At 35.2% G+C, this 13918-nt stretch overlaps 1 protein-coding gene across 1 annotated transcript in view; it reads left to right on the top strand.

Moving 5' to 3' along the window:
- ERCC6 (ERCC excision repair 6, chromatin remodeling factor) overlaps nucleotides 1-13918 on the top strand; it is a 39472-nt gene that overhangs the window by 18206 nt on the left and 7348 nt on the right. Inside the window, exons 7-14 of the mRNA XM_061358854.1 lie at nucleotides 3546-3681; nucleotides 9949-10119; nucleotides 10572-10748; nucleotides 12089-12205; nucleotides 12296-12391; nucleotides 12720-12938; nucleotides 13132-13242; nucleotides 13680-13799. Of these exons, the coding sequence (XP_061214838.1) occupies nucleotides 3546-3681; nucleotides 9949-10119; nucleotides 10572-10748; nucleotides 12089-12205; nucleotides 12296-12391; nucleotides 12720-12938; nucleotides 13132-13242; nucleotides 13680-13799 (1147 nt within the window). The remainder of the gene's footprint in view (nucleotides 1-3545; nucleotides 3682-9948; nucleotides 10120-10571; nucleotides 10749-12088; nucleotides 12206-12295; nucleotides 12392-12719; nucleotides 12939-13131; nucleotides 13243-13679; nucleotides 13800-13918) is intronic.

Below are 13918 nucleotides of genomic sequence, written 5' to 3'. Positions count from 1 at the left end.
CTAAGGTTAGCTTCCACAAATGGATTGTTTACAAACTCAATTACATTAATATCAATAGTTTACACAATATGGAATTTTAAATTAGATGTAATACCTGTAGTTCCATTTATTAAATTTTACATTAAAATATTTGTTCTGGCAAGCCACCAGGTAAATGCTTTACAGGAAGCAGCAAGCTGATTTGCAACGAAAGCTAGAGTTTCTGATCGGCATAGAATTATCCATGGCAAAAAAAAATAGTAGTTATAGTAAAACAGTAACTTATACAAAGGAACTCCATCTGCTTTTTTTTGATGTTGTTGTTGCTTTTCAAAATGACGTTACAGTGACTGGCCTTTCTTATGAGGTCTTTTATGCTTTTTAGTTACTGAAAAATGCTCTAAATTCCGTCTTCATAGGTGAAATTAGCGGAAAAGATACTTGTTGGTGTCCTTGGATTTACAAATGCATACATGAATAATACGTGATTTTTTTCCTAGCTCTGTTGGCCTGTTTACCTGATGTAAATGACTACATGCGGTCAAGCAAGTATCGTAGTACTATGCTAAACAAAAATAATTAACTTTATATAGAGGTGTATTTAAATCACGTTCAGCATATGCATAATTTGTAAAATAATTCTTTAAAGAGAAAATATTGCTACCTTTTTTCTAGTAGCTTCCTACTATAGCCTTTACTTTAAAAGCCCTCCAGATCCTCCATCACTCAAGCCAGCTAATTTACTTTGATATGCCTGCCTGATTTAAGGATGCTACTGTACAGATTATTTTGTGTAGATATGTTCCCTGACCCATTTGGAGAACCACTGAGTTGATGGAAATCCCTCACGAACATCTCTTGACATCGTTACACAGTTACAGCTCAAGACCTAAGATACAGCAGGGAAACTATATTAAAACTTTTAAAGGCCAATATATAATGTAATTTTTCTGATTCTGAGGGAGCCTGGAGACTAGCTGAAGTAAGGAAATACTTGTTACATGAAGAATAACTTACAAGTTAGGGAGCCATACAGCTGGGGAAAACCAAATGTCATGTGAAGGATCAGTAGAAGTGCTGCAGCTATGGTGAAGTAAGGACATAAGGGAAGGAAGATTTGTAGAGAGAGAAAGGTCTTTTGTTAGACAAGCTGAGAGTTGGAACAAGCAATAGCTTTCAGACCAATGGTCCCTTCACAAGAAAAAAACAAAGCAGCAGCAAACTTCAAGAAACCCGTCTCTAGGCTGTTAACCTAGGGTGAAATCTGTTGTTGAAACCTGTTGAAGGGCTTGGGGATCCACAAGTTTGCTTGTTTCCAAATACATTATTTTGTTTAACAAAGATGTTACCATTCGTTACAAACTTTGCTTCATTTAAGAGATCAGATGAGAAAATCCGCTGAAAAGCTTAGACACTGATTATTTACTCAAATGTGCTCTTTAAAGCTCAGTCTCTACTATTTGTGGCAGAGAGATTAATTTCCATGGTGCTTACATAAATAAAAATCCATTGCTCCAGAAAATCTGTATTGCTCTTGCTGCTCTGTTCTTTTATTTTCCCTAGGTTTTAGTTGTCATTTCAGTTTCATTTTGAAGGTGTGATTTGCTGGTGCTTGGCAGTAGAGCTGGTTATAATGCAGACTGTTTTCCTCTGCTCATTTTTAAAATACTTGAAGATTATAAATACAGTATGACTACATCTTCCTTTCTCTTGGTAGTAAGTTGCAGGAATAGATGTTGTTTGCAGTTCTGATAACATCCAATTAATTTGTTTGTGGTAGGGATAGGGCAGTAGTAATATCATTGTATGAAGTATCAGTAAAACTTTGTTTTGGAGTATTATCATTGTCACTTTTGTTCAAGGAAAACAGATGTAAATTGGAAGGGTAGAGGAGCATATCTGTTGTAGTGATATAAGGAGAATGAAGGATGCCTCCTAAGTGTAGCAAGCAGTAGTGCATGGTTTCTTTAGTTTTGTGAAACAGCCGAGACTGGAAGAGGTTAGATGACTCTTTTATATAAATAAATAAAAGCTCTTGAGACAAGAATAAGATGTTGCTAGTGGAAAGTGACTAGAGCCAGACTAGGCACAGAAGAGGTTTCCAACAGCGAGTGGAGTGGATTTTCTGAAAATTGATCAAAGGAAGTGTGAACTCTTTATATAAGCTGAGTGGGGTTAAAAAAGCCCAGACAAACCCAGCATGTGAGCTTGTTTGATGCAGACCAGGGGAATAAACAGAGGTAAATTGTTACTACCCATGACGAATGAGTAACTAATACATTTGGGGAAAGATGGCTTCCTTGCTTTAGATATTCTTAAGAGCAGTTGGCTTTTTTGCTGTAAATAGATCAGTAGCAGTGGTTATTTGGATTTATAGCATAGTTTATGCTATTTTTTGCATCTCTAAATTCTAACTTCCCCTTGGATTGCTGGGAGATTTTAATTAGGCTGTGTGAGATTGTTATATAATCCTTTTTCCATAATGAAAGACATAAGCAGCATCCAGGTTGTTATTTTGCATATGTATAAGCTTTTAATAAAGAATATTATTTCTTAATGTCAACAGTTTCTGAAGGCATTAACAGTGTTTTTTTTAAAGCAGGGTACTGATGATTTTTGGGAAATCCTTCCTTATAGCTGTATGCATGTGATATTGGATGTATACTGTGATCTTCTGAATTGTTTATTTGTTTACCATTTGAATAGTATTTAGTTCACCAGGCACAGATCAGTATGTGATAACTAGCTATTGCATTTGCCTGCAAAGTTGTTTTGTTCTGTTTTATAAAGAGCAAATGTATTTGAAAAATAGCTACTAGTAACCAGTACTTAGTGTGTTGCCTATATATGACTGTTGGTATTTGTTCATGATGCTAATATTTCTTGTTTGGCTGTTGTGCGAGAGATTTTTCTCTTCTTAATGTTAAGAGTAGCTCTGAACTTAATATACAGAAAGACTTTGTTTCAAATGTCCTTAGTAATTCTCCAAAACAATCATATGATTATGAATAAGAAACTTACAAGACAGTTTAAGCCCAGCTCAGACCTCAACTGCCATGGATGATATATTCTACTGCTTTAGAGTCTTTTCCTTATCTGTAAATTATGGTGATAATAGTACAGTTTATTACTAACATGAAAGAACACCTGCATTTAAGTGCATTTGTGAGACTAGCTACACATTGTTTTTAATAGAAGTAATAAAATACTTGTTTGTTAATGTTTCTTTTCTTTTATAGAAACAGCAGTCACCCAAACCTGATTTGTATTACCACAGGAGGAAGTTCCCTTATGCCTTATTGTTTGGAGCTTTTCTATTTCTGTGTTCCTCTTGATAGATGCATTCATAAACTGTTCAGAGGATAGGTTCTTACAGCAGTACCCCTTTCATCTTCCGTTAAAAAACAGACTTCCAGAAAAATAAAGTGCAAATTAATTTCCTTAGCTCTCATATACCACTTGAACAATAACGTGTCATTTTAATGTGTCTGTATTTTTGATGAGCCACTTTGTATAGAGTATCTCTTTAATGTTAAAGGTTGTTGGTTTTGAATACTTTATTTTAGGTACAAAGGATTGGGTCCAACAGTGATTGTTTGTCCAGCGACTGTGATGCATCAGTGGGTGAAAGAATTCCACACTTGGTGGCCTCCATTTAGAGTTGCTGTTCTCCATGAAACTGGTTCTTATACCAAGAAAAAGGTAATGGTTGACATCCATTTTGTCAAAAAGCTCTTCCCCCCCCCTTTTTTTTTTGTGCTACCCAAACAGAAAGAAAAAAAAAAACAACCATCAGTCCCCTGTGTGTGCTCGTTTGTCAGCAAGCTTGTGCTCTTTTGCTCATTGTTTTAAAAGAAAAAGTTCACTGTCTTGCATAGATTTATTTTTTTAGGAAGCTGGGTAAAAAAGGGATGACACGAAATACTTCCACATTATGATACAGACTAGTGTTGCCTGAACAAATTAAATGTAGGTTTCTTGCTTGAGCTTTGCTTGTACAGTAGTGCATTCACAACTAGACTGCTTGTGCACCAAATACGTGCTACTAGTACTGGTTAATTCTTTCCTTGCACTTCCCTGCATCAGTGTGTAATTGATCTAGTATTTAATACATTTTGCTTGTGCAGGCAATTTCTCTTCAGTTGTCAGTTGATATCACCTGTCGCATTTTCTTTAATGACAGTGTTACTTTTGTTGGGTTTCCTTTTTTTTTCAAGCAGTGCCTTTTCTGCCTTAATTTTTTTGGCCAGTCTCTTAATATGCATGTTCTTACTCCTTTGTTAAGCTCACAAGCCTGACTTGTCTGAAGTTTCACTCATTGATACCATGAAGGATAAAAAAAAAAAACAAACCCAACAGATTTTATTTTCCCTTGACCTCATATTTCAGGAGCTAAAAAGGATTTTCAGGATTTAGAAAAGCATTTTTAAATTTCTCTTTAAATATTTATTGAATTTCTTGTAATAACATTAAAATAATATGGTGCTTAATTGCACTTGATTAAACCTATTCTGAGGTAATTGATACAGTTACAGTACATGGCAAAAAAGGAATAGCACACTCTAATGTGCTAATAGCTTCCTGTTGTTCAATTAACCTGGTATGGTTTTGAACCCTGGAAGTGTGTTGACCTCAATAACATGCTTGCATGTCTTCCTAAATTAAATCATGTGCGCTTATTTTGGGATATTTGTTAATTAATACAGTTGATAGACTGGCTCAAATTTTTCCATCTGCAGGAATCATCAGGTTTTTCAGGACTTCACCTTCCTGTTATCCTCCCACAAATGCCTACTCCACAACTTAAAATTAAGGAATCTGGATACTGTATGATCCCTTTAGATAGGCTCAGTTGTCTAATTCTGCCCTAATACCTCATCTTCTGAGAGCTCCAAAAGTATGCTTCAAACAACTGTCACTGCTGATGTGATCTTCACCTAGTGCATTTTTTTTCCTAGATGCCTTTTAATCAAAGAAGAGCAGGCATATGACTAAAATAAAGTTAAAAACCAAAACCAAGCCAAACAAAAACCCTTTTCCATTTTTGTTGCCTTTATATCTGCAAGAAAATCTTACTACTGATTTATGAGCATAAATAACACTTGTACACTGAAAATTTAGAATGTAAAATACAGGCCAGGGAAATTCACTCCTGCTTAGAATTTCTTTCCAATATACATTCTTTCTATGGATATGTTAGTGCTGATCTGATCTCTTGACAATTACATCTTTTTATAACTTACATTATTACATTTGGAGGAAAAGAGTTAAGCAAAGTGTCCCATAAAGCAAGACAGTGTTACAAAGCAGAAAGAGACAATAGCTGAAGAAATAGCTGAATTTGTTAGAACTCAAGTTGATCTTTTCAGTGAGATGGGTCTGTATAATTATTACAACAACATTGTCAGGAATCTTGAAATATTAGCAAATACTAAATTATTTAGCAGTGGTGAAGTATACACTTTTATGAATAGGTATTTTCTGTTGCACCTTCTAAGGTACCCAAGCTTCAATACAAGATCCTGTCTCCCAGTTGTTTAGACTTGCCCACAGAAATATTTGCTTGACAGTGGAATGGTGAAGACATCTGTTCCAATTGTTTTATTGTAAATTGATACTAGGCAATACTTTGCATATCTTTTTGGTCAGTGACACTTCTTTAGTGTTACAAAAGGACTTCTGAGCAGTGTGACAAATGAAAGGCTCACCAGTCTTTATCTTGGTGTATCCTCTCTTCCCAGTCCATTTTGGTTTTCTTTGGAAACAACTTTAGGATTTTCCACAATAATAGTATGAAGTAGCAGCCTGAATTGCGACCACCAGATTGACTGCAAAAGTTGTCAGCCTGTTTCAGATGCATCAAGACATCTTGTTTAGATATCTGTGCTGCTGTAGTATTCGTGTAGGTTTTTAGCATATGTGATACTTCAAAAGAGACTACTTCATTCCTTTGCTAAAGTAACAATGGTAGACAATTTTGGCAGTAAGGGAAAGAAGTGTGGAGTTCCAGTTTCACCCCTTGAAGTATGACTAATAATTTAAAGGCCTTCAGCTATCCACAAGGGAAGGCAGGTTGGTATTTTAGATGATGGAAGAAAGACACAATAGAGGGTTGAATACATTTCCAAGACTTTAGAGCTAGTTTAAAGCATTTGGATGAAATGTAGAAGTTGCCTTATTATTATTATTATTTATGATCACAGAAGATCATTTGTTTCTTTTATGATGATAAATGTGCCTAAGTTGGAAGTAGTAAGAAGAACCAGATTTAAGCAGTAGTCTTCCTATGTGAAGTCAGCTTTCAGTCTGAACAAGGTACAGCATTTGTGGCTAAGTATGTTCTGTGGTACTGTCTTAATGCTGTCAACCTTGAATTTACACTGTGTTTTTACACTTGTATTTGATGTAGCTTAAAGTGACTTGTAAATATCAAGTGCTCTGAGACCCTCAAACATGAGAGAAAATAAAGAAGTAAATTTGATATAGTGTATCATAAATATAGTTTTATGTATGATATAGAACAGAAGATGAGGGGAAGAAAGCTCTGTAAGTGTAGGGATAAAAGCCTTCTATACCAAGAGCTTGTCCTGTTGTTTCAAAACTTCTGATGGCACATAAGCATTTGTAAATCATAGAATGTAAGAGGCAACATGAACTTTGGTTATCTTGGTTTAACATACTACATATGGAAGGAGGCTGGGTTTTTTAAGATCAAGGCTAAACTTTTAATTTCTTGACCTTTAGAACAGGTATCACTGGGCTTAACAATTCTTTCTGGTGGTAATCACATACAGTTTGTAAAGCTATAACTTTACATTCCCTTAATCTGGTCAAATGCTGGACACAATGGAGCCCTCAAAAGCAAATGTCAGTTCATGATGCTTGCACCTCTGTTTCTATAGTAGAACCATTGACTTTGTGCACTGAAGCTTTTAGACCTTCTAACCTCACAGTAGAGTACACGATCAACATGTAAAGAAAATAAGCTGCAGAGGTTGGTTATTGGCATGACTGCATGTGGAACCTCTGTTTTAGCCAGAGGCTTTATTTCTGAGTTGAGGACCAAACTCAGATAAACTTAGTAACATGCCACAAGAAGTAGTGTTCTTGTTAAATATGTAATAAGTGCTTTAGCTCTTTTTATTGGAACTTTTACATTATTAAACATTGTAATGTGTTCTTCTGAAGCCTCTTCATGGTGCCATTTAGATTGTTTTGTTGGGGGCAGGGAAATAATAGAGGTTTTATAGGTTGAATTTATGGATCTCTGGGCTTAATGGTTGGTTATGAGATAGTAATAAGCCTGCTGAAGCAAGCATTTTTGATTCATAAGTGATGTATGATTGTGTAAGTGACTAGATAGTATCTCTCAAAGTTTACACTTGTCTTGAAGGTATCTGAATGTTTAGAGAATTCCGTAGTTTTCAGTAGTATAGTTCAATCTTAACATACACATTTCTAAGTAAATTATCATTTTCATACATAATACTACAGAATTCACGTCCTTTTAAAAAAAAAATTTTAAAGGCTATGCTAAAAATGATAAACCTTATTTCTCTTGAGCATCAGTCAAAAAATTGCTCCATTTTTGTAGCTTCAAAAACAAACTTGTAACTACAGCAAGGTGCCAACAGAAGTGTATTCTTAGAATAAACTGTGAACATTTTAGCCTTAAGAAACGGTGCTTGCCAAAAATCTTCCAATCTTTGTATATTGCATGTGTCCCAGAGAAGATAAGGCAACACAATTAATTTATCACCCTAAATTAGGAGCAAATATTGTCCTTGAGTCGTAAAGGCCTGAAATACTGTGCTGAACAGAAATACAAGATCAGAATTGCTCAATCTACTTGCATGTTCCTAGATTCATTAGTATCTTCTAAAAGCCAGAGTTCGGAATTTCTGCTGTGTAATCTTTTGGCATCTGTAGATTTGTCTCTCTTAAGCTGTATTATTGTTGTTGTTGTTAATAGCAATTTTTGTTTACTTAAGATTGCATGCCCTGAAATACTTCATTAAAGTCTATTTTGGAGGGGGGGAATTAAATATGTCTGAATCTAACCAAAACAGAAATTGTGAATTTAAGAATACATGATAAAGTAGTATAAATTCCTGAGTGCCACAGCTTCAAACCAGTGTGTATCAATATTAAATCTGTTATCATATTTTAAAATATTTAACATTATTCCAAGAGCAGCAACTAAAATGAAGGCAACCTCTGAAAAAGTACCCAGAGCAGTAAAATGAGAGTTAATAAGTGTTGCAGTGTGAGCTGATAAAATTGTGGTGTTGTATTTTTTCATTGTCAGCACAAATCCTTGTTTATTAAAAATTTAGCTTGAAGGAAACTTTAATTAATTACAGGTTCAGTAAATCCTGAGTAGGATTCTGCTGTGGTGTGTTTACAGTGAATGGCCTTCATGTGCCTGTGTTTCACTTCTGTTCTCTCTGATACCTGACAACGTGATTTATGGCTGTTGTTTTCTACTAGTCCACTGTTTGCCCTCTAGGAGGGATTGGTCTCTTGAGCCTCCATAATAACAGCAGCACTTTCACAAAACATCTTTTAATGACAACAGTGTAGCATTCTGTAAGTCAGGCTAATTGCAGACATACCCTATTAATTGCAAAAACTAGGAGAGGTTACATATTTTACGAGCTTTTAATTTGAAATCGCCCGAGATGATTTGTCTAAAGTGTTTGGGTAGAGATGTCTACAATATTCTATGATAGGCCAGTGCTGAGACTGCAGGACACGGGTGCAGACTATGGGCAATGTACCAGCAGAATTAAGCTTTGGATGTCTAAGATTGCCTAGAAATCCTACGCTGTCTGTAATACACGTTGTTCTAAAGATTATGTATTCTCTTGAGAATCGAGGTGTCAATGTTAAATAGTGGGTCATCGTTTTATAAGGAGATCATAATCAGAAAGTATAAATTCTTGAACAGTTAAATGCAGAAGGGCTTTTTTAATCTTGGGGTGTGTCTGAGCAAGAATGTTTCCAATAAGAGATGGACTTTCAAGACCATCTGGGTCTTCGAGATGGATTTTCCCCTTTTGTTTTAATTGGGTTCTGAGTTTGATTGGTTTTCTTTTCAGGGGAGGGGTGGGGTGGAGGGATGTTTGGGGGTAGGGTGGGGGGTTTTTGTGTGTGTTGTTTTTTTGTTTGTTGGGGTTTTTTTGTTGTTTTTTCTTAAAGGCACTTCTAGGAATAAGGGGCTTGTCTTTCTTTTAGCAAATTCTATAGTGGTTCTACTTCTTTTATTCTTTTACATTTGTTTCATCCAGAATTGCTTCCCACACCATGATCTTCTCTTTAAGTCTTCTAGATTTACATATGTAGGATAAATGCAGGAAAGATGAGTCTTGAATACTGTGAATGCTGCAAAATATGAAATAGACTGTCCCTGCCCTACATAATTTACAGCTATAAAGACTAGTAAATATTGGGCAAAGGATGTAGCTTACAGGAGAAGCACAAAATGTGAACATTAATAACAAATATGATTTCTGTTAATGAGAGAGATTGGACAGAATTTAGGTTTAACCAAATAGATTTTTGTGATTGTTTTTCACTTGTTTATTTTTCCTCTACCATTCTAGATCTTGCGTGCAGTACTTAAAACTGGGTTTGCGAGGTGAATATAGGAGAACTTGGAGAAACTGGTTCCTTTAATGTTTGTTTTTTCAGACACTGCTTTAAAAAAAAACTTAAAAAAAAAATAATGTTTCCCTCTGACCAGGCTTCAGGTTAAATTCTGATCTGTTGCAACACAGGATTCATTTTTTTACAGATGAGCTAAGAATCATATAGTCAAAATCTTGCCTGTACTTATTCTTTGCTAAGTAAATTATGCATCTGCTTTTTCAAAACTTTTTGCATGACCCTTGGGCAGAAAACCTGTAGTTCAGTAAATTTAAGTTCTCTGTCTCACTGTTACTAATAACGTGCACTTTCTGATTTTAGGTGAAACTAATTCGTGAAATTGCTTCATGCCACGGAATTTTAATTACATCTTATTCATACATTCGACTGATGCAAGATAACATCCACAGCTATGACTGGCATTATGTGATTCTGGATGAGGGTCACAAAATCCGAAATCCAAATGCTGCAGTAACCCTTGCATGCAAACAGGTACTTAACGATTTTAAGCACTCTGGGAGGTGGTTCCAGAATCTAATAGCCTGTATTATGTTATGATAAAAATACACAGTTGACCATTAATACAGAATAAAAGTGAAAATTGCAGTGGTTTGTATATGACTATTTAATTTGCTTAACATTTTAAATGAGTTTACATTGGCATTTACAGAAGCCTGGTAGAGAATAAAAAATTATCAGAAGTTTTAAATTGTGTCATCATTTACCAGTAGGGACAAATGTCAGGTTGCTGGTGTTCATTTTCTGCTAAAAAATTATGGACAATATATTGCAAAAGCTGTTTCTTTCAGGAACAGGAGGCCACATATTTTAAGATAAGAATTCATTGAGGTGAAATTGAATATCCTCTGAGGCAGCAGGCAGGTTACACCATGAAAATAACTTCCTTTTGGTTTTCTGTTTTTTTTTTTTTTTTTTATTAACAGTTCCGCACACCGCATCGACTCATCTTGTCTGGCTCCCCTATACAGAATAACCTAAAGGAGCTTTGGTCCCTCTTTGACTTTGTATACCCAGGGAAACTGGGAACACTACCTGTGTTCATGGAGCAATTTTCTGTTCCAATAACAATGGGAGGATATTCCAATGCATCAGCTGTCCAGGTAAATGCTTAAAAAATATCGCTTTGTGTGAAGGAAACTGTTATGTTTTATGAAAACTGCCTTTTAAACACACTTCATGCTGTATGTTCTAGACACTAACCCGAAAGAGAGTTGCATGTGTGTTTTACTGCTGGGTATGTGAAAACACCTGTTCAACTACATGAGACTGTTCCATTTATACATGTTTTTTTTGCCAAAAGCCCTAAAATTTTAATTAATTTGAAGTATTCTTCGATGTAAAGATAAGTAAATTGGGGTGAGAGGTACCTGATCTTACACTTTCATGCATTTAAATAGAACTTACCTGTTTGATATCAAGCTTCAGTGAATTGTGAAACAGAGGAATCAAATTAAATTCAAATTGAAAACTTTCATTTTAAAAGCTAAAGTAAGTATTGGAAGTCTGAAAGTAGATAAGCTATTCAATTCTGAAAGGAAAACATAATTTGGAATATTTTTTTAATAAGTGTGTCGATTAATCTCTGTAGTTGTGTTTCTTAGTATTTATGACTTAAACATTTTTCAAATTAGCTGATAAATAAATTGTCTGCATAATAAGCTGCAGGTTAAGTTTTATATAAATTCTAATAAACTTGTATCCTTTAAAATATTTTTGTAATGTTTTGCACACATACATTTCTAAAGTTTTATTTTCTTTTTGAGTTCAAGTAATTTCCTTGTCTAAAGCTTAGTAGTTTACTAAATTGGGCATCCAATTTGGTTTATATATGTATATATCAATAATTTATTATATTCTTTGTTTTGCTTTAAGAGAAATGAAGGTATTTTTAGCCATTATGTGCAGATAAAACCCATCTCACACATCCATTACCCATTATAGAACCATATGCTCCATTTAAGGCCAGAGTGACCTTTAGTTTCTGTGATCGTGGGGGTTTTCTTGTACTGATTTTTTGCGTGTGTGTTAATAGTCTCAGGCGAGCACTAATCTTCACTTATTGCCCGGTAACCACCATTGCTGCAGGCTTTCCTTTTGATCTTCAGGATATGTATTAGCAGTTTTTCATGAGGATTTTGGTTCTGTGCAAGTTTACATTTACTTCTTAGATTGGTTTCTAAAAGAAATATTTCTAGTCTCTTTTAAAGACCACTAAAGTAGAAGAGATAAATTAGTGGTATCTGAGAAATACTTAGTGTCATTGTTGCTAACATGAATTTCATTGCAGTTCATGTTGTATCAAATATCTCAGTAGATCCACATAAATCATAAACCATCTCATTTTATTAGGTTTTTTTATTACTACTTATGGAACTTTGCTTGTTGCTAAAATTAATATCAAGAACCAAATTACAGTTTTTGCTTTTTCTTCCTTTTTCAGGTAAAAACTGCATACAAGTGTGCCTGTGTGTTACGGGACACCATAAACCCCTATTTGCTGCGAAGATTGAAGGCTGATGTAAAAATGAGCGTTTCACTTCCAGATAAAAATGAACAGGTTTGCTTATCTTTACTATTAGATCTGAGCCCTCTCCTTCTCCAAAATCCAGTCTTTGAGCTTGAGTGGTTTGTTTGTTTGTTTTGGTAGGTCCTATTTTGCCGTTTGACAGATGAGCAGCGTCAAGTCTATCAGGAGTACATCAACTCTAAAGAAGTTTACCAGATTCTCAATGGAGACATGCAGGTTGGCATTAATTAAGGTTAAAGACAGGTAGAGTTTGATGGATAAAGTCATGGACTGATCTTAACGTTTTTCTAGCTGGATTCTGAGCAGAAAGGGAAGCAAGCACACTGATCTCAGTTCTGCTTTGGTGGATGTCTGGGTTTTTCGTTTTTTTTCCCTCAGAAATGTTTCTTGAAATATGTAGAGTTAGTGATCCATACGTAGTGGCATGACCAAATAAATGTAGGAATGGAATGGGCTGGATTCATCCATTGCTGTTTATTTTTCTCCTATATAGATACAACTATTTGTAAAGAAACTAAAAATATTTTTCTCCTGTACTCTTTAGATTTTCTCAGGACTAGTAGCTTTGAGGAACATTTGCAACCACCCTGACCTCTTCTCTGGTGGTCCCAAAATTCTGGAGGGTGTACCAGATGCTGAAGTGGAGGAAGCGGATCAATTTGGATATTGGAAACGTTCAGGGAAAATGATAGTGGTAGAATCCTTGCTGAAAATCTGGCACAAGCAAGGTCACAGAGTGTTGTTTTTCACTCAGTCAAGACAGGTAAGATGAGCTAATTGGTTTTAGTTGCTACTAAGACTAAAAAAGTAAAACGTTTTGATGACTAAAATGTTTTTGGTTGTCATCTTGTTTGATTGGCACTGCAGTTAGTATGAGAAATTCTTGTAACTGGATCAGACAGTTGCTCTGTCACTCAGTCTTCATGTCTGGATTTTATTTTTTCCCATCACAACAGATGCTGCAGATACTTGAAGTCTTTGTGAGAGAGAGAAACTATTCCTACCTCAGAATGGATGGCAGCACCACAATAGCTTCCAGACAGCCCCTTGTAACAAGATACAATGAGGTGAGATGTTGCATCCCACACACTAATGCCTATTAGTGAATATGGTCAAACTATTGCATTCCTTTTTTGTCTGTTTTTAAGTATACTACTTCAGGTTTGAAATACAAAACTTGGGAGTTCAGTCAAATGAAACCACTTTCTTTATGAGAGGAGAAAAAAGTCACCACTTCTTTCACACTTAGGTTGGGTTGTCTGCTAAGAAAAAGAAACACCGTTGAAAAGGGGGCAAAAGGAGGCTTATTGGACAACAGTGAATGAAATTTAGATCAACTCTTTTATTTGTCAAAAGATATATTGGGCAAACAATATATTACTTCTCTTGGCTCCCTTTGCATCTTTGCAAATAATGCTGATAACAAAAGAATCCAGGAAAAAAAAAAAAGTCTGGTTATTGCTTTGTTAATTTTTGTTTTAGTAAATTCTCTCTCATATTACAGGACAAATCTATCTTTATTTTTCTTCTGACAACTCGCGTTGGTGGCATTGGAGTTAACTTGACTGGTGCTGATAGGGTTATTATTTATGATCCTGACTGGAATCCCAGTACAGACACACAGGTGAGTTTGGTTCATTACATTGCATTTACTAGCTAAGTTGAAATAAAACTGAAGACAAAAGGACATCTATCTCCTCAGATACTGTTAACACACTGTGGTGCTATTCCCTAAGTTGGTGT

The sequence above is a fragment of the Neopsephotus bourkii genome, unplaced genomic scaffold (genome assembly GCF_033783945.1).
Source record: "Neopsephotus bourkii isolate Nb327-2 ecotype Australia unplaced genomic scaffold, CSIRO-AGI_Nbou_v1 NB_951, whole genome shotgun sequence".
NCBI lineage: Eukaryota > Metazoa > Chordata > Aves > Psittaciformes > Psittacidae > Neopsephotus > Neopsephotus bourkii.
Note: the sequence above shows the minus strand (reverse complement) of the source record. Positions and strands in the feature narration are given on the sequence as shown.